Here is a 26,238-nt window from a genome sequence, read left to right on the forward strand (position 1 = left end):
ATAAGTATCCTTTAGAAAAGGTTCTTAAGAAAAGAAAATTCAGCCTGGCAACTGCTTAAGGCTAATCTCAGCCACTGAGGGTGCTCTTTGTAGAGAAAATTGCTTTCTAAAATAGCTCTATAGTTAAAACCATTACTATGGGAAACTTAATTATTGGAAAATGATCACTGCTAACTAAGTATATGTAATCACCATTTTAAAATGAGCCGCCTGTAAGATCTTGACCGGGCACATGCTTCTCCATTTTTGGATGCTCAGCACCTAGTCCAGCATTTAGTGTACAGATAGTCAACCCACTATCCAATCCATCAATATCCAGAGGTTTCCAAATTTCCTACAACTGATTTTGAAAAGCAAAATCAGAGGGTTAAAACTGATAGGTTCAAAGAGTAGTAAACTTCTCACCAAAACTCTAGGGCTCAAATGACCTTTCTTCCTGTCATCTGCTGCAACAAATTTGCCAGGTACTTCAAGGAAAAAATTGCTTGCATACTCTTATACCACAACTTGTTATGGAGCCTAGGTGCGCAATGCATTATCTGGTCAGTGTTAATGGGATCAGTTTGATACTGTTTGATAGTGGTGATTTGGACAAGATGCTTGAAACAGTTCAGCCTACCATAGGTAAGCTCAACCCTTGCCTATCTTGGCTGATAAAATCTAGCAGGGGTGTATTGACTGGGTGGGTCCAGGGGGTGGTAAATGCCTCACTATGTCCAGAGGACATTTCATTTCCTTGTCCTCTTTGTTATTTTACACTCATATCATTCACCTGCATTATTTAAATTTCTGATGGAAACTTTTATTGCCTTGAAGGAGCCAGTGATGAGCCCATTCCTGAAGAACTCCCTGGACCCAGTTGTATATGAAAACTACTGCCCGGCAGCAAATATCTCCTTTTTGGGCAAGGTGCTGGAGGGTGTGGTGGCTGGACAATTTCAGGAGTTCTTGGAGGAACGAGATTCTCTGGGCCCATTTCAATCTGATTTCTGGTCAGGGTACAGCAATGAAATGACTTTAGTTGCTTTAATTGATGATCTACTCCAGGGGAAAGACAGGAAGGATGTTAACTTGCTCACCTGACCAAAAGTTTCCATCAGAATTTTAAATAATGCAAGTGAATGATATGAGTGCAAAATATCAAAGAGGACAAGGAAATGAAAGTAGAGCAAACAGGGCATTTTGATTTTGCAGTTTTCCTATGTTAGCTTAAAGGCTAGCATTGCAAGAACACCTGTAGAGCATCTGCCATGCTTACCTTTCCTGCTCCAGAACTGAACGGTAGGTAGGAGAAGCTTGGATGCTCGCGTATGGTAGACTCTCCTGCTTTGGAGGTCTTTAAAGAGAGGTTGGATGGCCATCTGTTGGGGTGCTTTGACTGGACTTGAACTCCATGATTCTGTTATTCTCCCTGAAGATGTTGTGGTGCTTTGAATCACCAGCGCCTAACTGGACTTGTTAAAGGTGTGTGTGTGTGTGTGGGGGGGGGTTGAATCTCATTGCTACTCAAGGCATTCTCTGGCAGTATTACCTTGGAAATGGCAAGTGGAAATGTTGGGTGTTTCTCCTTGAAGTTATAATTAGGCAAAAGCCAGAGGATGAATTGAGTACTGTTGGCTTAAAGGTGTTCCAGATACCAAATCCCAGATCTCTCCCTGCCAGCCCTTCCCTTAAGGAGGCCACTTTGGGGTACTGGATGGTGCCACTAGCCCAGTGCCCTCTCTCCACTGTTTTTCCCCCCCATTGGAAAAAATATGGTGAGGGGGGCATGCTTGAAGAAAGGGGCTGGCAACTACAGTGTCCGGCAAGGCTACCTCCAAATCATACTGTATATTATTATGCAGCTCAGGAGAAGGCAGTGGCAAACCTCCTCTGAACAAATTTCACCAAGAAACCCCCATGATAGGTTCAACATAGGGTTGTCATAAGTGGAAATTAGAACAAAAACTATTGCTATTACTGAGAGCCAACATGGTATAGTGGCTTGAGTGTTGGACTATGACTCTGGAGACTAGGGTTTGATTCCCCACTTGGCCATAAAACCCTCAGAAGAAGGCAATGGCAAATCTCTGAAGAAATCTTGCCCAAAAAACCCATGATAGTGTCGCCTTAGGATTGCTGGAAACAAGTTGAATGCACACAATAGGTGTGATGGGGAGTTAGGGATAACGTAGTTTAGTAGATTTTAGGATAGATTTTTAGTATCTATCTACGAGGGTTTTATTGGTGTTCTGTGGTATTGGTTATCTGTGTAATTGAGTTGTTGGTCTGTTTGTCTGTTTGTTTTTTGATGTTTTATGTTATACAAAGGGATCTTGTAGTGCCTTTGAGACTAACTGAGAAAAGTTGATAGCATGTTTTATGTTATAAAAGTACAGCAAAAAGTATTGTGTATATGTATGTGTGTGTATATAATATAATGTTATGCAAAGGAATCTCATAGCACTTTTGAGATTAACTGGGAAAAAAGTTGATAGCATGTTTTATGTTACAAAAGTACAATACAAAGTATTGCGTATATATGTGTGTATATATAATATAATGTGTGTGTATATATTGTGTGCCTTCAGTTTGTTTCTGATGTATGGTGACCCTAAAGCAAACCTCTTGTGGGGTTTTCTTGGCACATACATACAGTGGTCCCTCCACATTTGCTAGGTTTAGGGATGAAGGACCCTGTGAATGTGGGGAAAGTGCAAATAAAAAACCAAACACTATTCTTTCTACTGAAGAACAGTTCTCTAGGAATCTCTAAGTCCTCCAGTGCACTTCAATGGTCAGCATCTGACAGAGGTTCATCATAGACTCATGCTGGAGGACCTAGAAATGCCTAGAAAAGCGTTTTCTCTAGGGAACGTCTAGGTTCTCCGGCACAACACTATAGTCAACTTCTGGCAGAGTTGCACTGAAGGACCCTAGGATTCCTAGAGAGAACATATTGATCAAAGCTGTGAAAGCCAAAACCGCAAATGAGAAGGACCAACTGTTATATATATATAAATCTTAGTGTGTAGAATCAATATGTAGAGAGATCCTGTGGGACCTTTGGGACTCAGAGAAAGAAAGAAGTTGGCAGCATGAGCTTTCATAGACTTAAGTCTACTTCCTCAGATGTATTTGTCAACTTTCTCAAGCTCATGATTCCAATCTCTTTCTTTCAGTTAGTATCAAAGGTGCTACAAGATCTCACTACATATACATACATACATATATATAGAGAGAGTAAGTTAAGGACAGGCCCCTGTGTTTAGTTAGTAAGCAAGGCAAGGCCCGCCCAGCACAATTTGCAAAAAGAACCCCAAAACACCACCTAGTTTTGTCCATCTTGACCTTGTCCATCAGGTGTGATCCTGAGAAGTCAATAGCTGTTATTTAAACAAAAAGAGGGAAAACTGAAGTTTATTTAAAGACAGACAAGGCAACAGATCCCCGAGAATCTAGGAAGGGAAACGTGTGTAAACGTTTTTAAAATGTATTTGATGAGTTGTAATACGGTTAGAGAGATAGTGTAGCACCTTTGAGACTAAATAAAGAAGTTGGCAGCATGAGTTTTTCATAGACTGAATTCTACTTCCTCAGATGCATTTGGATCAGATGCATCTGAGGAAGCAGACTTTGGTCTAGGAAAGCTCATGCTGCCAGCTTCTTTCTCTCAGTGAGTCTCAGAGGTGCTACAAGATCTCTCTACATACCGATCCCAGTCTTAATACAGCCATATTATTATTATTATTATTATTATTATTAACATTTATTCATAGAGCCCTGTGAAGGCTCCTTTGGGGCAGAGAAGGCTGGGTTTCTCAAGAAGCCTTCATGGATTGCATCAGGAAAACTTCAGGTGGTCTAGAGCCAAAGCCAACATTATGTCAGGGGACAACGCTTGTGAGTGAGTGAGTGAGTGACCCTTGGCGCGTTCCCATTGGTTGAGAGGGGCTCCTGGGTGGGACGTCACTCTCCGCGGGGGCCAATCAGCGACCAGCTCCGTGCTCTCCCTGGAACTGGGTCCTCTGCGGGGCTGCAAGGGGACCCCGTTCGAGGGGGGGGGGTCCCGGAGCTGTCCGCTGATTGGCCGCCGCGGAGAGTGACGTCCCAAGTTCTAAGATGGCGGGCGGGAATCGCGCTCTGGTTCGAGGCCAGTGGCCCAGGCGTCGCTGTCAGGATGGGTCGCCAGAGCGCGGTCGGGGCCCGCAGGATGGAGCGCTCTCCCAGCTGGAGCAGCCTCTCCGCCTCCTTCGAGGCGCTGGCCGGCTACTTCCCCTGCATGAACTCCCTGGAGGAGGAGGACGAGGAGGAGGAGGAGGACGGCGAGGCCGGGAAGAGAGGTGAGGGAAGGGACGGGGGCCGAAAGGGGCCAAGGTTTCTCCTGAGGGCAAGAGGAGAGGCCCATCCGGAATCATTGCGGGATATTTGCCCATAGAGGGACATAGGAGACACCCCCAGGGTTTCCCTATAAGTAACTATTCTCCTACGCTTCTCTATGGGCAAGTATTCCCCAGTGACTCCTATAGGCAAGTACTCTCCCATGTTTCCTTATAGGCTGGTAGTCTCATGGCTGAGTGGGAATTCGAACCCTGGTCTCTGGAGTACAATGATACACAAAAGCCACCAAGCAGTGATGATGCCTTTTACTGGGCCAACCACAGGGCAAAACTGCATGCTTGAAAGTTTTGAAGCTCCAGTGGCTTCTTTATGAAGCAAAGATGCTATAAAATGTGTGTGTGTGTGTGTTGTGTGCCTTCACGTCCTTTCTGAGTTATGTCGGACCTGTCATGGTTCCCCCCTCCAAGATTTGTTCAGCAGAGGCTTGCCATTGCCTTCCCTGAGGCTGAGAGAGTGTGACTGGCCCAAGGTCACCCAGTGGGTTTCCTGGCTGAGCTGAGACTCATAGTCCAGTGCTTAAGCCACTCTGCCACACTGGCTCTCATATGGAAGAACCATACAAAAGCATACCAGAGGGATCAAATTAAGAGGATGTTAGTCCCACCAAAGCTGCATTTTGTCAAGATGTGGCTGTTCCCAGTTCAGGTATTTTTGGAGGGAAGGCCATGCAGGTGCCCCCCCCCCCCTTTTTGGCCATGTGGCTACTCCAGGAAATAAAGGATATTTCAGTCCCATTTGCAAGACAAATCCAAGTTGCTCCCCATCTTTTGTGAAGCCACAGGATCTCCTTTGGGACTAACATCTTCTCAATTTCTTTTCTTCTCCTGTCTGATTTTTAACATCTTTGCCTGCTGAAAAATCCACTGAAGCTTTGAAAGCTTGAAACATGACTTTTGTACATTTCTTTGACCCAATAAAGGAATGGTGGATTTTGGATGTTTTTGCACTTTGCTACATGGCCAACATGACGACCCCTGAGTATGTTCCTCCAGAGTCATAGTCCAACACTCAAACCACTACACCACATACATGTGAATACAGATAATATGTAGAGAGATCTTGCAGCACCTTTGAGACTAACTGAAAGAAAGAAGTTGGCAGCATGAGCTAGATTTAAGTCTACTTCCTTAGATATGCATGAAGGGCCCCGCACCGGGGCGCATGAAGGGCTCTTCCGGTGCATGGCACGCCCACGTAAAATGCGGACGCACTGTACTACTTTTGACTATGCTGATTAGGTTGATGGGAACTGAAATCCTGACTGTACATCTAGATTATTGTTCCCAAAACTTTCTGGGCTACTACCCACTTTCCTTTTTGGTGACAATTCTACCCCCCCCCCCCCCCCCAAAATAGCTCATGATATTAAGTACTGCAAATTCAAAACAACCAATCCTGGCTGCTGCTCCTTTTGTCACTCTGGGAGCAGCAACTGATCAGTTGGCAGTGCCCGTGCTGACCTTGTGGGAAAGGCCAATGTGGGCAAGAGGCCTCTTGATAATTGCTCAGCCAGCTGCTCAGTTGCTACTCTCAAGATGACCAGGCGCTTCTCCCTGCCATGGAAGGACTCTCAATCCTTTGTCGACGTGGAGAGGGGTGCAGCTGGTGCATATGTAGAGGCCACGTACTCTGGACTAGAGACTGGCATAGATGAGAAAAGGGAGAGATTTTAACTGCAGGAAACACTCCAAGGCAAAAAAAAAAACCCCTCTTTCCAAAAATTGATCCCAGAGACATGCCTTCCCCACACAACTTCAAGCATTCAACCCCCCTCCCTTTTTTTTTCTGCTGCCCTCTTCTATCAGCCTGTCAGATGAAAAACAGCAGCAGCAGCAGCAGCAGCAGTGCAGCGTCAACCTGCCAGCCAAGTCTTGGCAAAGCTCTCAAAGCTGAAGCAGAGTCCCACATTTGAAAGCCCCTATTTGTCACTACTTTGCCCTCACCACTATGTGCTCTAGCTCCTTGCCCCAGTCAGCCAGTCTGTCCCAAATTAGTGCTGCTCATAGCAATGGAAGTAATGCTCAGCACCCAAACCTTGCAAGAATTTCCCAGCCACCACTACTAGCAAAAGACATGGCTAAGAGAGTACAGTCAAATAGGGAGGTGAAGAGTAGGAGACACCACCACACAAGTGATCACCAAGGCTATGCGGTGATTTTAAGGGAACCTGAAGAGGTGTTTCATACAGCCCTTACCCTCATCATGACCCTTAAAGCTGCTGTTTTCCCTTGTCTGTCTTGCACACCAATACTTTGACTAAGCACCTCCCTGCTGCCCCCCCCTTTCCCCTCAATGTCCTCATGGACCTTTCCACTGTCCTCTGGAGGGGTATATTGCCTACTTTGAGACTCACTGATCTAGACCATTCATAGCCCTGGTGACACAGTGCTTAAATGCTAGTACTGCAACCACAAGGTTGTGAGTTGGATCCTAGGGCTCCAAGGTTGATTCAGCTTTCCATCAGTGTACCCAGCTTGTTAGGAGCAATTGGCTTACACGTTGTAAACCTTTTGGAGAGTGCTGAGTTCATTATGAAGCAGTATAGAAATGTTAATGCTATTGCTATGTTAGCCCACTGCTATGTTGATGAATACCCTCCTTGATGTACTTGAATCCTGCTTGCATGGTGTCATCTAGATTAGGACTAATGTTTGGAATGGATCCTTCTTGCCCCAAGGCTTCAAAGCTGTTTGCCATTATTTTTGTTGCTATTTCAGGCTCTCATTCAAAGAAGGTATAGCAATTAAGAACACACATTTTAAATGATATAAATCTCTGAAATCCAGCGTCCACAAATTATGGAAATGCTCATGGGATTATACAGAATTGCTATTAAAATTAACATGCAAACAACATAAAACTGGAGGATTATGATATTAGGATTAGTATTTATTTAGAGTTATGTAAGATTTACTGGCAATTATCTCCTGGTTTTTGTGTTTGTTTATTTGCATGCTTGCTTGCTTGTTTGTGATACTTGACAACAGCTGAATCTCTATATAACAATAAAGACATAAACATTAAAAAATACTTGAATGTTTACTCCAGAAGTATGACATCAAGATAGATAGATAATGGTTAACTGAAGTGCAGACAAGCTTTTATTATTTTGCATGCTTAATGCGGAACAGTAATACTCTTGTTTTTGCTATTCCAGTTGAGACCTCCTGTTAATTATGTAATTCGAAAAAACCTTCTTGAGTTGCCTATTGGGGAAACATCCATTAGTTCAGCCTGTTTCTGCTAGAAATAGTCTCATTAAGGACTGAATGTTACAGCCATCCTGCATCCTGCAACAACTTTTTTTGTTGTTTTGGTCTTCTTCCCAGATTAGGTTATACTTGCAGTGAATTGGTCATCTGAGGTCCAAAAGATACTACAGAGATAATCCAGTTTGAAACTGCTTTAACTACCCTGGCTCGGTGCTAGGGAATCCTGGGGATTGTAGTTTATTGTGGCATCAGAGTGCTCTGGCAGAGAAGTCTGTGTCTCACAAAACTACAGTTTCCAGAATTCCCTAGCATTGAGCCAGGGCAGTGAAAGTGGTCACAAACTGGATTATTTCTGCAGTGTGTTTTGGACCTCAATTATCCTTTTTTTCTCTGTACATTTCCAATTATGGATTTTGCAGCTATACTGCAGCCCAGAGACAAGGATTCATCAGTAATTTCCAAAGGGCATGTTCCTAGGAACGTAATTCTCTTCTTACCAGTAATTTATCTTTTTGAACACTGGAACAGGAGCTTTTGAAAGTTCCTTCTTGCAGTCCAGGTCTTCTTGCTTTGTCTTTTTTTTAAATCCCATTACTGTTTTCTTCTTGTTGTTGTATTCTTTTTTATTAGAAGATTAGAGATGGCACATCACATTGCTATTTGCACTCATTAATGAGCATTAATGCATCAATCAGTGGAAAGATCCACTATAAGCAGACAAAAACTTGGAACCATGTGTGGAATAAGCATATGAGTTGGACCTATCTGAATTCTTTTTTTAAAAACGTAATATTACTTTTGTCTTCTATGCAGACAGAGACTATTTCACTGGTTTTGTATTTTAAAAAACATGGTGGTCCCACACTAAAGAGCTAATCAATTTGCAGACAGACACTTTCAAAGAGATTTTCACTTCCTACTATTTCACAGCCATGTTTACTAGCCAACCCACCCTGCAATATTTAAGAAGCAGCCAAAAAACTGTCTTAGGCAGTCCATTATTTCCAACCCTACTAGCCTCAGGCAGAATACAACAAACTTGTGCCATATCTTATTTTGAGGTTACTGGGAATTGTTAAGCTTTGCATACTTAGTAGTATACTGTGGAGCATATTATGGAAAGAATTCGTGGGAAACATAGGTTTGAATTTCAATTCAGCCATGTAAACCCACTGGGTGACTTTGGGCAAGTCACATTCTCTCAGCCTCAGAGGGCGGCAATGGCAAACTGCCTCTAAACAAATCACGCCAAGAAAACTTCACAATAGTTTTGTTGTAAAGTCACCATAATTCAGAAACTATTTCAAGGCACGCAACAACAATATATTTTACGTGAAATTTATGGCTACGTATGAAGTGTATTATGGAGAGGTCCAACAGAACCAACAGGGACATATTCCCCTTGTCCAGTCCATCCACTGATGAAAGGAGTTACTGTCCATAATGAAAGGAGTCTTTTTAGATTAAGTAATTTATCTAATCCAGAAATCAGACATGGTTCAATAATGGAGTTTATTGAGACTTGAATATTGAATACTAACTGGAAATTACTCTTTAGGTGGGTTCTGGGGAGTTTTTCTGTACAGGGGTTGCACCATTCTCTTTTTCCAGGCATGGTGGCATCACCTTTTGTAAAGAGGTGTTCACTGTTATCACCTTCCCAACTGATCTCTTCCTCCCCCTTTTTTATAAGCCAAGAAGAATGAAGATAAAGCACCACGTGATATGAGTAATTTTTCCAATGATCCTGTCAACATTGGCAGCCCCCACCCCATACACATCCTCTGGACCATGGGCCTCTGATTCCTATCCATATCCTTAAAAAATGTGGATAGGAAGTGAGGAAGTATCCATTTTAATTGGATAAGTAGGAGCCAGTGTTGCAACAAATTAACCTGTGTAAACCATCCCAACAGGATGGGAGTTGAGAAGACGTTTCCCAAGTAAATATGTATAGGACACCAGCCTAGATTATCACTCTGCTATTAGCTGGTGTTTGTTTCTCAGTTCAGTTCAAAGGTATGTATTTATCTATCGAAAATGGGTCTATAAGAGTGAGAACCACCAATATGAACCAGTGGTTTGAAAAACAGCTCTGGGTTTTGTGTGTGTGTGTGTTCACAAAAATACATTTTCCCAGAACAGAGATTAGCCTGACCTTTCTTTTCTTTCCCGTAATTCAAAACTAGTGACAACTGCAAAACTGCTAACATTTTCTTGAAGGAAATAGATACTCTTGTTGTTGAAACCTTTTAGGAATACATATTTAGGACTGTCATGTGAGTAAAAAATATTAAAAGTCACATTACTAGTTGCCTACCCCTGAGTTTAATGGACATGAACTGATGTGGCTCTCCAAGATCTCTTTGGGGACTAGGATTCTGTACTAGTTTCCTACACCTGAGTTTAAGGGACATAAACAGATGCTACTGCAATGCACCCCACCCATATTTTCCAGTGGCCACTAAATGTCCAGGAAGGGCTGCTGCAACTAAAAGTTGAATCTTGGGGGTATTTTGATAATTGTGCAAGGTTGGTGGAGATTTCAGACTTCAACAATGACCAAAAAAGAAAAAAGAAAGAAAGAAAGAAAAGAGAGAGACAACAATGATGTAAAATCCAATTAGGCATGCTTTTACATGTTCTTGGGTAACAGGTAAGACTTCCTTTAATCAGTGGAGGAAGCAAGTATAAGGCCCAGAGCCTTATTGTTGAGACTGCTAGCAGTCTTCGGTTATGATTAATCCAGAATAAATAAGATATATGAGTCAAAGTTTCAAGGTAACACCAATGCAGTACTTAGCATGCAATACACTGTATCAGGGAAGCAACATGTTTGGACCTCCTACAGAACAGTGTGTGTCAGAAAACAAGTGCATACGGTGTTCCTGATAAGATCTGTGCAGTTATTTGAAAGTACTTGAAACTGAAGTCTGCACAAGGAAACATGAATTAATTTTTCCATCATTGCAAATACAATTAAAGCTTTAATTACTATTGCAGATTTTGCAATTGATGTGATTGATGGTTCTAGCTTCAGATGTTTGTCAATAAAGTAACATTGGACAATATCAAATACGGTGTGAGTAGCTTTCTCATTGAGCGGTAGTATGCCCCCTTCTTCTCCCTCCCTTGTTCCCAATTCTTCTTCAGGAGGGCAGATTATGTGTGAAAAGCTGGAGCAGAGGGTATGAAAGTGAGGGGAGACATGTTCTACCAGCATTGTCTTTTCTTCTAGTAGAAAGACGTTTGGATACAATCCACTGCTTTTAGATGTTGTGGAGGACATAAAAGAGAAGGCATAAAAACTGAAGAGTTTAAATAGCAAATTTGAATACTATATCTCTGCTTCTGTGTTGTTTTAACCAGCTATGGATGATTCCCTGACAACTGTTATTTTAAAAATATCCCAAACTTAAAATTTATGGCTAAACCTATTTCTAACTATGTTGCACACTGTGTAATTTTCATTGCGTGTGTTCAAACCAATTATAATGATTACTACAATGGGTGCCATGATACATTATGACTTAATATTGTTGTTCCAGTATAATTGTTGGAGTGGGAATTGTTATCTAAACATAGCTATTTTCATGCACGCAATACAAATCTGTTTGACTATGAATTTAATGAATTTCACAATTATGTTTCCATGTTTATAGCTAGTGTTGCTGATAAAAAGCAATACAATATATTTTAAACAGTTGTCACACTCAACTACACACAAATACATATGTTTATTTGTTTTTTTAAAATGTGATCTATTAAAAACCATGTGGCATGAAATAGTTTTATTCTCTTCCAGATATTTCTGATAATCAGACATCTTATAACTACTAAGCATTTTGTTATATTTCATTAGAAGCAGGTGGCAAAAAGTTAAAGAGCACAGTCCAGAGAAGCACAGAAACTGGGTTGGCCGTGGAGATGAGAAACTGGATGACACGTCAAGCAAGCCGGGAATCTGCTGATGGCAGCATGAATAGTTACAGCTCTGAGGGGAAGTAAGTCTGAGGTGTTTGTTTCTTTTGTTGAATTTTAAGATCAAAATGTTTGAAGAAAAGACCATTAATCCCCCTTCTCCCCTCCCTCACTGGGTGTTTTGTCAAATTGGGCTTTCATGTAGTGAAGCTTTCACCCCCTATATTTTCTGGATAGATTTAGTCATGGAAGGAATATGCCTGTTATGGGAGGCCCAACAGGAAATACTCAGTCCAGTCCTTTGTGTTCTCTCCCTCTGGGTCTCCAACCCCACAAAAATTCAACCAATTCTGCTGGGAAATACAACTTACAAAGACCTTGTTTCCCAACAGAAATGTGGTCTTGACAGGCTGTCTTGAGCAGAATTCCACTGTGGGCTGGGGGAGCATGTGTCAAATTTGGAAGGTTTGTTGTGAGGTGTGCATCCCCTGAAGTCTTATGAGGGGAGCAATCAATGCACCTCTTCATTCCTGGGAAGCTTTTAGTTCCTACTCTAAAGTCTACCAATACTAGAAAAGGAGGATGTTGTCCAAGGTCTATACTTTAGCTTAGTCAGTAATCAGAGTGGAAACTACAGTCAAGAAATCAGAAGAAGACTAGAACTGCATCCGCATTGCAGAAATAATGCAGTTTAAGACTGCATTAGCAGTCATGGCTCAGTGCTATGTAATTCTAGGATCCGAACTTTTGTGTGATATTTAACCTTCCCTGTCAGAGAGCTCTGGTGCTAGAACAAACTACAAATCCCAGGATTCCACAGCATGGAGTCATGGCATTAAAGCTGTGCCAAACAGCATTAATTCTGCAGTATGGATTTGATCCATAATATTTTGGCGTATTTTTTATTTCTTCTGGAGGAGGGCCCCTTTTTCCAGCAAGATGTGACTCAGAATTTGGTTTTCTGATTTGGGGGGAGGGTGTCTGACAGTTCCCCACTTTTGAACTAAAGCATGGCAGCTTATTTAGTGTTGCATTTTGAGGAGACGATTAATAGTTTTCATGTTTCTGGTATGGAGTGCACATCAGCTTTTAGTTACATATCAAATTATACACTAACAAACATACACATATAAAAACCATTCAAGATCCATGACTGGCAAATACTACTGGATAGTGCATGCTAAGCAAAGTCAGACATTCAGTGTGGGCACAATGAAGTCATGTACGTATGTGAGGGAAGTGGTCATCTCATCCCTGCAATTCATGAGATTTTTTTAAAGAATGTGTAATAACCATATCCAGGACAGATTGGACTATTCCACATTAATGCACTGTGATTGCATCAACTCTGAATGGTTGCAAAGTGCTTACATCTTTAAATTTAGCCATAGTTCACATTTGAGTAAAGTTCAAAAGATTTTCATATAGTCCTGAGAAAACAATTCAGTAAGAACATACAACTTTGGTTTCTCAGAAAATGTTTCTTTTGCTCAAACAGTATTTGTCAAGGACAGGTAGTCTTCTTGAAAACTGTAGGATAATTATTTAAAAACTTCATCCTTATTTAAAACAGGCTTTGTTTATGACAGTCAGTATGCTACATAAGACATAAACACATTAGCTTCCAGCATCTTTTACATTTTGTAACAAGCAAAGCCAAAAATTAGGTGTAAGTGTAAGGCACATGATGGAACAAGATCTTTACTATCAAATATAATATGAATAAATGGCAAAGTGATAGGAGTCAAGATTTATATTCTTAACAATAATAATTTCCTTTTTGTGATAAAGATGACATTTGGAGGGAAATTGGAAAGTTTTTAACTTTGGAATATATGAAAATTGTCTGTGACTGAATATTTTTGAATAACTACAAAATTATTTTGTCCTTGACCCTATTTAGTATATGTAAATGAATGTGTTGTTGTGGGCTGAGTTCATAATACAGTCTATAATTTATTTTACTTTCATATAAATGTGTTATTAAAAATAAGTCTCTTTTCCACCAGTTTGATCTTTCCTGGAGTGCGGTTGGCAGCAGACAGCCAGTTCAGTGATTTTCTCGATGGACTTGGTCCTGCACAACTTGTTGGGCGTCAGACTCTGGCTACTCCTGCAATGGGTAAGAACTCTTGCCATTGTAATTAGCTTCTCAAAACTATACTCACCTGAGACTTAACTGGATTGTTTCAGGACAGGATAGGGAGTGTGGCCCACATGTTTCATGCAACCTTGACCCCATTCCTTTTGTAGCTATTTGTGCCCCCTTCCAATATAATAATAATAATAATAATAATAATAATAATAATAATAATAATAATAATATCCCGCCTCTCTGTGGAACACAACTGGGGTGGCTTACAGTTAAAATAATACAATTCCATATCCCAATATCCCACCCCCTTAAAATAGCAATTAAACAGTACACAGTACACCTTAAAAGAAAACAATAAATCAGCAATGGCTATAGCATGGTTCCGGGGAGTGGTAGATTCATAAGGCCCAGATACCTCCATTTTTTTCTAGACTATTTTTAGCTCCCAGATTGTCCAAAGGACACTCCCCCCCCCCCGGACAAAAACAGTAAATAAAACAGGCCATGCCCTCCCTCACCAAGTTTTCTGTCACATCACTGATACATAGCACCATGGCAAGAGCAAAAAAATCACTTTTCTACTTTAAAACAGTGCACAGATACAGGCCAACTTTCATAGAATCATAAAGTTGGAAGAGACCGCAAGGGCCATCCAGTCCAACCCCCTGCCATGCAGGAAATCTAAATCAAAGCATCCCTGACAGATGGCCATCCAACCTCCGTTTAAAGACCTCCAAGGAAGGAGACTCCACTACACTCTGAGGGAGTGTGTTCCACTGTTGAACAGCCGTTACTGTCAGGAAGTTCCTCCTAATGTTGAGGTGGAATCTCTTTTCCTGTAGCATCCATTGCTCCGGGTCCTAGTCTCTGGAGCAGCAGAAAACAAGCTAGCTCCCTCCTCAGTATGACATCAAGTATTTAAACAGGACTATCATATAACCTCCTCTTCTCCAGGCTAAACATCCCCAGCTCCCTAAGTTGTTCCTCATAGGACAGGGTTTCCAGACCCTTCACCTTTAGACACACTTCAGTTTCTCAATGTCATTTTTAAATTGTAGTGCCCAGAACTCGACACAATATTCCAGGTGGGGCCTGACCAGAGTGGAATAGAGTGGCACTATTACTTCCCTTGATCTAGATGCTATACTTTTATTGCTGCATCGCACTGTTGACTCATGTTCAAATTGTGGTCTACTTGGACTCCCAGATCCCTTTCACATGTAGTTTCATTCAGCTAGGTGTCACCCATCCTATATCTGTTCATTTCATTTTTTCCGCCCTAAGTGAAGTACCTTATATTTTTCCATGTTGACATTCATTTTGTTAGCTTTGGCCCAACTTTCAGGTCATTTTGAAGTTTGATCCTGTCCTCGGGGGTATTAGCTACTCCTCCTAATTTGGTGTCATCTGCGAAATTGATAAGTATATCCCCAATTCTGTCATCCAAGTCATCGATAAAGATGCTGAACAGCAATGGGCCCAGGACAGAACCCTGTGAGACCCACCGGTCACTTCTTTCCAGGATGAAAAGGAGCCATTGTTGAGCACCCTTTGGGTTCGGCCAGTCAACCAATTACAAATCCATGTAACAGTTACTTTGTCTAGACCACATTTCACTAGCTTGTTTGCAAGAATGTCATGGGGAACCCTGTCAAAGGCCTTACTGAAAACAAGATATACTATATCCACAGTATTCCCTTCATCTACCACGCTGGTAATTTTATATAAAAAAAGAGCATGACTTGTTTCTCTGAAACCCATGTTGACTTTTTGTGATTATGGCATTGCTTTCTAGATGTTGACAGACTCCATGTTTAATGATCTGCTCTAGAATCTTTCCTGGTATAGATGTCAGACTAACTGGACGATAATTGTTGGGATCCTCTTTTTTCCCCTTTTTGAAGATAGGGACAATGTTTGTCCTCCTCCAGTCTGCTGGGACTTCTCATGTTCTCCAGGAGTTCTCAAAGATTGTTGCCAATGGCTCCGATATTACATTTGCCAGTTCTTTTAATACCTTTGGATGTAGTTCATCTGGTCCTGGAGATTTATATTTGTTTAGATTAACCAAATATTCCTGTACAATCTCTTTACTTATTCTGTGCTGAAATTCTCCTATTCTGTCCTCTGCTCCATTATCCTCAGGTTGAGCACCCTTTTCCTTTTCTGAGAAGACTGAGGCAAAGAAGGTGTTGAGTAATTCTGCCTTTTCTCTGTCCCCTGTTAGCATTTTGCCATCTTCTCACACTTTTTTCTCAGGCTCAATAGGACACCAAGAAATCTCTCAAAAATTCTGTTGAGCTTGACAACAAAGAGTGCATTGCCCACAAGCCGTGTTTTAGAGAGGAAAAATCCCATTTTGCCAGTATCACCCAGAATTTCAACAGGATGGCACCACGTACACCATTGGGAAGAACTGCAGCCACTGGTGGGTTCAGAGGGGCCAATGTGGCACTCTACTCCCAGCAGCTGCTGACAAAGTAAAAAACAGAAGAATATACAGTGGAGCCTTGCTATCCATGGGCTTGCCAACTGCGGATTTACACATCCATGGATGATAAGCCCTGTTGTCCCCAATGGGGGCATGTGCATGTTGCTACGGTAGCACCTGTGCACACATTGCACCTCCATTATGGACAACGGGACTTGAGGCCATGCATTTTTTCATCCACAGGGGGTGGGCCACAACAGATCCCCCGTGGGTACCAATGTCTGACTGTACAAAAGAACAAAGGGTCTGCCTACTTTCCATTAGGTGGCTGGTTATAGCATGTTGACACTTGCACTGAAAAGGCAAAATGGGATTCTGGTCAAGTGTGTCTTCTAAGTAATTCCTTTTCTCTTACCTGTATGTAGATGAACTTTATGAGATAAGGACTAATTACATGAAGAAAATACGAGGAAGGAAAAATGCTTTGTCACTAATAAGTTATTTTAATAAAACCATGCTTAATTGTATTGCAATAGCTGTGGGTTTTTTCCTACTTAGGTGATATCCAGGTTGGAATGATGGACAAAAAAGGACAATTGGAAGTGGAAATAATACGAGCTCGAGGCCTTGTTGTAAAACCAGGTTCAAAGACACTGCCAGGTAAGAGAAATGAGCTTAAATCTCTTAACTGAGTACACTGAAGGTTCATGAACATTTTATTTGTTGAACGTTTAAGCCATAATAACCGTGGTCTTTTCTTACCAGCCAACTCTGTAAAACTCTTTTGTTTAATGGTATTTATTTGCAACTTTACACCATTTACCCTTGAATTACAGTACTTAACCTTCCTAACAGTCTTTACATCCACCAGAAGAGCTAGTAAGCTGTATGCCTTGTTTTGCACTGAAATAAGGCGGTCTTTCATTTGTATATTACCTTCTTGCCAAGGCAAACTCGCTGTTTTATGTAGGCCACTGTATTGTATTAGTGACATTTATGAAGGATCTGGCTGTGCATTTCAATGTGAAGCTCAATTTTCCACAAGCTCTTAGGTCATTTGCCTTCTATACTGAATATGCTACTCCATTCTGTACATTCTCCCCACTTGGGATATGGAGAATACTCTCTAAATATGAGTAAATGAATAAAAAATGAAGAGCCCTAGTGGCACAGTGCTTAAATGCCGGTACTGCAGCTATTCAGAGCCACAAGGTAGTGAGTTCAATTCGAGGCAGGGCTCCAGGGTCGACTCAGCCTTGCATCCTTCCATAGGTCGCTAAAATGAATACCCAGCTTGTTGAGGGCAATTGACTTACAGATTGTAAACTGCTTAGAGAATGCTGAGTTCAGTGATAAGCTGTACAGAAATGTAAATGCTATTGCTATTAGTTTTTATCTAAAATAGATTAATGGCTGCTGTAATAGATGCTCCAGTTATTGCAATGCCTATGTGTTTTATACACAGGCATTTACATTCTTCTATTAATTAAGTCTAGCAATGTCTGCTAGAGATAAAGATGATACAAAGCATTCCTAACAAATGCTAGTCCATACAAATGCTGTATAGTGTTATATAAGATGGCAGTTCCTTACAAACAGAGGTAAGGAATTGCCATCTTATGTAGTATCCACTAGAGATGTAAGAGGTATGATTTCTTACAATTCAGGCCTTTGTAAGATGTGGAATGCCTTAAGTGCATTGATAAGCAGTATAGAAATGTACTTGCTGTTGTTTTTGCTAATATTTACATCCTTGATGGAAAAAAATGGCCTCAACCAAAGAAAAGAACAGGACATGCAATTAATTGGAGTATTTATTTGCATGAAAATATATGTGCTTTTTTCTCCATACACTTTGTTTTCGTGCAACATGTTTCCTGTGCAAAAGGTACTATTTGGGGGCAAGAAACATTATTTCCTGAACAAAAAATACTGCTTTTTGAATAAGAAATACATTTACTTTGTAGAAATCTATGCATTTGGGCCATTAATTGCACAAATATACTAACTCTTGCATACTTCACACACAAAAACATATTTCCTACACAAAAGCTGCATTTTTGCACAGCAATTAGTATATTCTATGTAAAGATAATACCTTGCTTCCCTCAAGTTATTTAGTTATTTGTTTCACCAAGTTATTTATATGCTTTAAACTTTTAATCTTTGTTAGAAACTACAGGCTAGATCTTTTGGATTGGCCATGCTTTCTTTTGATACAAGATGGCATCAGTTTGCTAATATTCCATATGTGTGAATCACAGAGACCAAAAAAGTAGAAGTACTTCCCTTGGGAATGTGTGTTCACAGATCTGATGTATTTAATTAAAGTATTTATCAGTTTTATCTCAAGATTTTGTATGCAGTGATAAAATGACATAGGCAATTTGCAAAATTGGCCTCTAATATCTCTTCATGTTTTTCTCCCCACAGCACCATATGTAAAGGTGTATTTACTAGAAAATGGAGTGTGTATAGCCAAAAAGAAAACAAAAGTGGCAAGAAAAACGCTGGAACCTCTTTATCAGCAGCTGTTGTCATTTGAAGAGAGTCCCCAAGGAAAAGTTTTACAGGTAATTTGCACTCTTAGTCATGAGTTTCAAATATCCTTCCATTTCATCATTGTCCATTGAATGAGGCTAATACCAACTGTCCCCTCATTCTGTTTTCAGGTAATGTTTATTAAGCCTAGGATCCCCAAGTCGGTGTCCATGGAACTTCCCATGCCCTTGCAAAGAGGGAATTCTGTTTTACCTTTTTAAAATGTTTACAACTGGTTTCATACTTCTGGGTGTAGATTTACTTATACATACAGTAGATAGTGAAAACATGCTTTCTTTAAAAGCAAATTGGTAAAACACATTTTTGCACTAACAAAGGACAGTGGTAGAATTACCAGTGGCAAGAATAAAACCTTAGTGACCCTGGGATAAAATTAAAATGGAAAGCCCTACATGCAGACTGCAGGTTTTGTACTTCCCTCCACTGTTCTTGTTCATTATATTAATCTGAAGTACAATTCCATCCTCATCTGAAATCTTTCCTTTATTTCACCCTACAGATTATCGTATGGGGAGATTATGGACGTATGGATCACAAATCCTTCATGGGAGTGGCACAGATACTGTTAGACGAACTGGACCTGTCCAATATGGTGATTGGCTGGTTCAAACTTTTCCCCCCTTCGTCACTAGTAGATCCAACTTTGGCCCCTCTTACAAGAAGGGCTTCCCAATCATCTCTTGAAAGTTCAACAGGACCTTCTTATGCTCGTTCATAGCAGCTGTGAAACTGTTGTCATAGCAACCAGCGTTACAAAAAAAATTAACAGGTCGCAAACCCTGGTAACACTGCATGCTTAATGTTGTGTCTTTGAAGCCTGTTTCTAGGGCTATAAAGCGATTCCGTGTTCTCAGAGGAAGTTGCACACATTGTGCTCTAAAGGAAGTCCTCAGGTGAAGGAGTGGAGCTGGAAAGAACTGAATGGTCTGGAGTTCAGTGACACTCAACTTTTAGTCCAATCTGAAGCCATGGATTAAAATAAAGAATCAAGCTGTCTCATGCAACAAGAATCCCTTTCAATGGCACATCTATTTTCTTGCTCCTATTTTGTTATCTGCCCCGTCCTGCCCGCCCCCGCCCCCAAGCCTGGTTATGCCACAGAAATATGGAGCTACCCAAAGAAACCATGCCACAAGTCATCGGAAAGATGGAAGAAAATAGGGTCAATTAAAGGAAAGTCAATGCAGTTATTAACAGCAGGGGAAACTCGCCTTATCAGAAAGGTTGAAGACTTACAGTGGCAGGCTTCGTAACTTCAGCTATAGCTAGAGTGAAATCCAGTGTGTGGACTCTGAAAAACAAAATTCTGTGGCTAAACTGTACTGTATGAAATTAAAGACACTTTTTTGCATGGACACAGATTATGCTGAACACTTAAAATTATTTTCTTGGGGCTGCAACTTGCAAAAAAAGAATAAATCAGCCATTTTCAACAATTTATATTATTTTTAAAATAAATTTCACTAGTGCATGGTTTTAAAAGGGAGAGAATGCAACAGGGTGGTAAGACACACCAAGTTTATCATTCTTTAAACCAATCATGGTCTGTGTTTTTGCAGACATAAATGAAAAATTAATTATTTCTAGCAAATATTTAAAATTATGTTTATGTGACAACAAATAAGTGTAATATATGAAATTTATTTAAATGTAAAAGGTACAAGCCTTGTAAAGTTCAACAATATGTGCAAATTGTACACTTCTTTCCCCTTCTTGTCTACCCCTCCCTCCTTTTGCTCTCTCATTCCCTTCCTACCTCCCAGGATGATCATTATACTCTGAAACCGTTACTTTTTGACTGATTACTCTCATGCTCCATATTTGGTTCAGGGTTGCAGGTTATTCTGCATTTCTGAAATCTTTGAGAAAAATATTGGTTAAGACATTTTTCAAGCATGTTGAAAAGAATTTTGCAACATGGCTTGATGAGTACATTACAATAATTCCGCATGTATTTGATAAAAAATTGAACTTTTTGCAGTTTATTGTACAGTGCATGGAAACTTATTTTCTTTTTTCTCACCTTCAAATTAAATTCTACAGCAAAATACTGGAATCATGTGGCCATTTGTAAAACATCTTCAATAAATTTGTTTTCAGCACCAGCATCATTCATTCAAAGGTTGAACTATCATTTCTGGATGGTTTTGAAGAAATAACAAGATGACAGTCTTGCTAAATATCAGCATCTTATCATTTGCACTGAGCCAAACAAACTGCTACCCATTTAGGGTCACCATATATAGCAATTAAACTTCTGTTGTGTTTTCATGTGATGGCAAATTGGTGAATATGAGCCTGACATTAAAAAGTCACAATCTGAGCTGCAATCCTGCACCTACTAAATCTTTAATGGTACCAACATGCCCCAAGAGATTTCAGGATTGCACCTTTTGATTTTTTTAAACGCCTTAAAGTACATTCAGTTTAATAATTTTTGACACCATCACCAAGAGCCTAAATGCAAAGAAGTAACATACACCTGCCACTCGTAGCAGGTATTTTAGTACTATGGGAAGGAGGGATGAAAAGGTGTGGAGTATTGTAAGTCCAAGTCTTTAATTATCTCCTGATGAAAGGGAATGTAACTTGTTTAAGTGCATCACTTTTTCTCTCTCTGTCTTTAGATGCCTTTAATCTCTATCTATTGTTTAATGTTAAATCATTGCAATAATATTTGAATATACATAATGTTTAAATTAAGGCCATGCACACAAATATTCTCATTTTGTATAAAAGATCTGTAACGTTACCTCCCCCCCAACAGACTGAATAACCCAAATGTACATGAATCAGGAGAGCAAAAGCAAGAATTGAAAATTTTCCTGATACCTTTTATTTGATAAGGTGCAGATAGACATAGAAGGAAAAATGAGCACAGTACATTAATGTTGGCCATCCACCATATCTGGGCACTACTGAAATGAATGGGAAATGTGCAGCTAAAATGCCCAATGAATTGCACCGTACAACAAGCTAGAACTCCATTTCTGCACCAGTGGAAGGAAATGTGCTCATGGAGCATCTCTAATCTTGTAAATAATAGAGAAGTTGCTGCTGGTCGGAGTTCTGTATCAGGGCCCTTGTATCAATCAGAAATTATCTAGCCTGGAGGAGAGATTTTTTTAAAAAAACTTTATATATAGTTTAAATGAAAGGACTGGTAAGCTATATTGATTGAAATAATTTATGTTGGTACACACTACTGATGAATACCAAAATAATGCATTGTCCCCTAGGGGAAAAAACATTTTTTTTAAATTTATTTAAAGACTCTTCCTGATACTGTGACATGCAGTCAATGCATTCTTTTATGCATATTCCTATATAAAATTATTTTTAATTCGTACAAGAAAGATATGACCGTATGAAAGCTCTGTACATACCTGGTCATTATACAGTATTTATTTTAAACGTTGATTGTACTTTTTTTTTTTAATATCCACATGTCTGCAACTCTGCTTATATTTTAGTCATGTAAATAGCATTCTTCCAGTGACCACAGCTGTCTTGTACATAGTCTGTTTTAAAAGTAAAGAGAATTGAAGTTGGGGGAGAAATGGACAGATTAGGCCTGTTAATTAACACCGACTAATGTAAATCAAATTCATTCTGGTGATGGCATTTATTTAACACTTTAAATAAAACATTTTCTTTACAGAATGTGTTAAGTGATTCTTTTTCTTGATATACTTTCCCTCTCGAGTGACACTGACAATCTCCTTGGATGACAGAAGTAAAATAAAGACTTTAAGGAAATATAATTAGTATTATATGCTAATTAAGGAATGAATTCATTAGCTGTAACTTGAGCCTACCCAGAAGCACTATACAAGGTCCATTAAAATGTGTGGAAGCACAGGTCTAATTTTTACTATGGATTTCATGAAAAGCCTTTAGGTGTTTGTGTCTTATGGCTATCAAAGGGTATTCCAAACTTACTGATCTCGACACATTATCAACAAGGGTTGTTCATGAATGAGTGGCTGTTGCTGAAATTAGTCATGATAGTTTATATAAAGTACAGATATAATTGCAAATAATTATCCATTGAACTAATGAGTCAGCAATGTGAAAGACTCATTAAAGAAAAGTCAAAAGTGATTTCTAAGATGTACAACTTAATAAACAGTACTCCCTGTCCAGTAATTATATTAAAATAATGGTGTAAATATATCTTTGAAGTAACTGGGATAGCTAAACTGCATGCACACACACAGAAAATTAAACAACCAGAGCTGATTAAAAACTTCCATGGTGGTCGAGCCACTTAAAGAAACTCTCACACTTTAAGATGAAGGTCATTTTATATAGAAGTTGACATGTTGGGTCAGTAGAGAACACAACAATAAATGTGACAATAAACCATAGACAATGCAGCCTGTCCAAAGAACAAGCCATCTTGATTTAGGGCTATGGGATTATTCCCAACATTACATTTAGCTATTTGTCTGTCTTGTTCTATCATGCATATAAAATAACAACTGTAGAGCAGCCCTGCCTTTCTGCACTTCAGTAGCATTACTAATCTAATGGGGAAAAATAATAAACTTGTAGCACCTCTGAGACTAACTGGGAGAAAGACGTTTCTAACATAAGCTTTCACAGACTCAGTCTAGTCTATATCAGTTGCCTACTGGCATCAGGTACCTCAGTAGTCTGAATCTACAAAAGCTTATGCTAAAAACTTCTTTCTCCCAGCTACTTTCAAATGTGCTACAGAACTCCTTTTCATGCTGATACAGACTAATGCAGCTATGTCTTTGAATCCTAATGAAAGTGTGTTTTTATATATATATCCCATAGTTTGGCAACCGTGAGGCCCAATAAAGAGCAGAAACCAGTGAGTAAACTTCCTAGTTCTTCTGAATTCTTACTAGATTGTTGTAGCCAGGACAAGACTGGACAATTTTTGTTCCAGCCTTTTCGATGAACCTCTGGAGAACTCGAAAGCTTACACTCTTATGATACTTTGGTTGATCTTAATAAAGGTTGATTTTGAAATGCTACCTTCCCCATCCCCTTACATTGGTGGCTCAGTTCAGATGATTCTCGAAACTAATTTTGAGGATCACACTCATTATTTCAGCCAGTTCAAGGTCCATTACGATACCCTCGGTATTCAAAGATTTCTAACCACGGATTCAACCATCTGTGGTCTGAAAATATCCACACACACACACACACACACACATTCCAAAAAGCAAAGCTTGATTTTGCCATTAAAAGAGGACACTGTTTTACTATGCCATTGTATAGTCTGATGGTTGTCTGGATGTATAGTCTGATAGTATAGTCTGGATGTCTGATGGTTTGATAAGCTATTGATGTTATATTTATTCTTCGTATTTTGTAAGATCATTGCATGTATTCTGATTTTAGTAGTCTGTAACCCCGCTTTGATCCATTGGGAGAGGCGGGAAAACACAAAATTTTATTATTTTTTTTTTTATTATGTTGTATTTAATGGGACTTGAACTTCCACAGATTTTGGTATCCATGCTTGATCCTGGAACCAAACCCCAGTGGATACCAAGGGCTCAGTGTATTATATGCTAATTAAGGAATGAATTAATTAGCTGTAACTTGAGCCTATAAAAATCTTGGAACTCTTGGAGCCAGAAGGAAATATTTCTACATCTTACAATAGTGATCTGCCAGAACAGAATGGGTGTTGTTGCTTGGTTTTCTTTAAAACGGGTGTTCCTCCAGTTGCTGGACTATAAGTCATGAGGGTTTATGCCAGCATAGCCAGGGGTGATGGGTGGAAGGGCACATATTCAAGCATCATCTCAGGGAAGACACATGCCAACATCCAGAATTCCAAAGCCCAGATGCCTTAATAGGGATTGTAGGTTAATACTATCAGTCATTAAGTCAAGCATCTAGGGGTGGTTATCTATGTAGTGTTGGAGGAAGCAGTGTGTGCCATTCCCTTGTGGAGGTCACTTGATATACGGCAGCAATATTCATCCCTGCATGTTGCAGCATAATAGTCACAGCCAACTTCTTCTTAGCCAAAGCAGCAATTGACAAGATAACGGGCAGAGGATAGTACCCACTATGTCATCAAGGTGCCAATTACATGCTTCATCCTATACGGGCAAAACTGTACAGATCTGATAACTGTCTCTTCTGCTCCATCAGAAAGTAAGCATTTACAGATAAGCAACATTTATTTATGAAGCTCTTTTACTCCTATTCCAAAACAACTCCAAATATATCAAGAGCAAATGTACTATATTTGTTGTTGTTATGTGCTTTCAAGTCATTTCTGAGTTATGGCAACCCTAAGGTGAACCTATCCTGGGGTTTTCTTGGCAAGATTTATTCAGAGGAGGTTTGCCATTGTCTTCCCCTGAGGCTGGGAGAGTGCTTTCATGGCTCAGCAGGGATTCAAAGCCTGGTCTCCAGAGCCTTAGTCCAGTATTCAAACCACTATGCCATCTCCCCCAAATTTCTTAAGGGACAAAACAGAGTTATGTTTCATGGATGTAAACATTATTGAGACAACCTTTTAATTATATTAATCCACAATGTTTAAGCCACAAAATAAGAATGAAAGCTTATCTGTGGTGTTTGTTAAGAGATGATGAATGGGACAGACCCACCTTGCACATACTACTCTACTCTGTGTTGCAATGCAGAAGAAGAACTGTTTGATTTTACATGTCTTTTATTGGTTATTTTTCCCCAGCCATGTGTGTGAACTGTGCAGTAAGTGAATTTCACTGCAATTTAATTTCAGGTTGGGGAGCAAATTCTGCTCCTATTACCAAAGGCTGAGATTACAAATAGGTCAACAAATTTGGAACTAAAAGAAACAGGTAGAAGCAGCTTTGACACAACCTCATGAAGCTTCTTCCTTCAACCTACTTTTGCTGCATCATTTGTCAGTTTCAATGTTCAGATGTCACCCAGTCAGCAAATAGTTCAAGCTGACCCATTTTTGTCATTATGTCACAGAATCCCCCTCAGTGATACTAAAATGTCCAGTACAGGTCTGTGATTATCATAAACTCGTCAAATAACAGACAAATTGATTAATTTTGATTGGTTGGTTGGTTAAGAGGTGACATGATAGTTATGTTTAAATATTTGAAAGGAGGTCATATTGAGGAGGGAGAAGGCTTGTTTTCTACCCAGAACAATGGATGCAAGCTACAGGAAAAGAGATTCCACTTCAACATTAGGAGGAACTTCCTGACAGTAAGGACTGTTCACCAGGGGACACGCTCCCTCGGAGGGTGGTACAGTCAGTCTCCTTCTTTGGAGGTCTTTAAACAGAGGCTTGATGGCCATCTGTCAGGGATGCTTCATTTGTGAGTGCTGCATGGCAGGGGGTTGTAATGCATGGTGCTTGTGGTCGCTTCCAACTCTATGATTCTATGATTAAGTGAGCAGCTATAACATCCAAGAAATCCAACAAATACGTATTTCTTGGCAAGACAATTGACTGTTAAGGTAGATGAATAAAAATGTTTGTTATTGTTAACTGCCCTTGAGTTGACTTCAACTCATGGCAATGTGGATGAGACATCTCCAAGACCCCCTGTCCTCAACAACTCTGCTCAAGTCCTCCTATCTTCTCTCCTTTTGCCTCTGAGTCTAAGCCTGTTCTGCGAAAGATATTTTCT

General features: G+C 39.9%; 1 protein-coding gene across 50 annotated transcripts in view; it reads left to right on the forward strand.

Moving 5' to 3' along the window:
* The window catches only part of RIMS2 (regulating synaptic membrane exocytosis 2), a 454,948-nt gene extending 432,724 nt beyond the window's left edge, over window positions 1–22,224 (forward strand). For 49 of the 50 annotated variants that reach the window (XM_089517761.1, XM_089517766.1, XM_089517768.1 and 46 more), the window contains 5 exons: window positions 11,455–11,596; window positions 13,523–13,635; window positions 16,598–16,699; window positions 18,473–18,612; window positions 19,101–22,224. In XM_089517761.1, coding sequence (XP_089373887.1) covers window positions 11,455–11,596; window positions 13,523–13,635; window positions 16,598–16,699; window positions 18,473–18,612; window positions 19,101–19,319 — 716 coding nt within the window. In that variant the 3' untranslated portion in view covers window positions 19,320–22,224. Of the gene's footprint in view, window positions 1–4,066; window positions 4,323–11,454; window positions 11,597–13,522; window positions 13,636–16,597; window positions 16,700–18,472; window positions 18,613–19,100 lie in introns of those variants that run through there. The other variant, XM_089517811.1, reaches the window with a different exon arrangement.
* The last annotated feature ends 4,014 nt before the right edge of the window (window positions 22,225–26,238 follow it).

This window comes from Sceloporus occidentalis, unplaced genomic scaffold (assembly GCF_023333645.1).
Source record: "Sceloporus occidentalis isolate IW3139 unplaced genomic scaffold, rSceOcc1.0.p SCAF_3, whole genome shotgun sequence".
Classification (NCBI taxonomy): domain Eukaryota; kingdom Metazoa; phylum Chordata; class Lepidosauria; order Squamata; family Phrynosomatidae; genus Sceloporus; species Sceloporus occidentalis.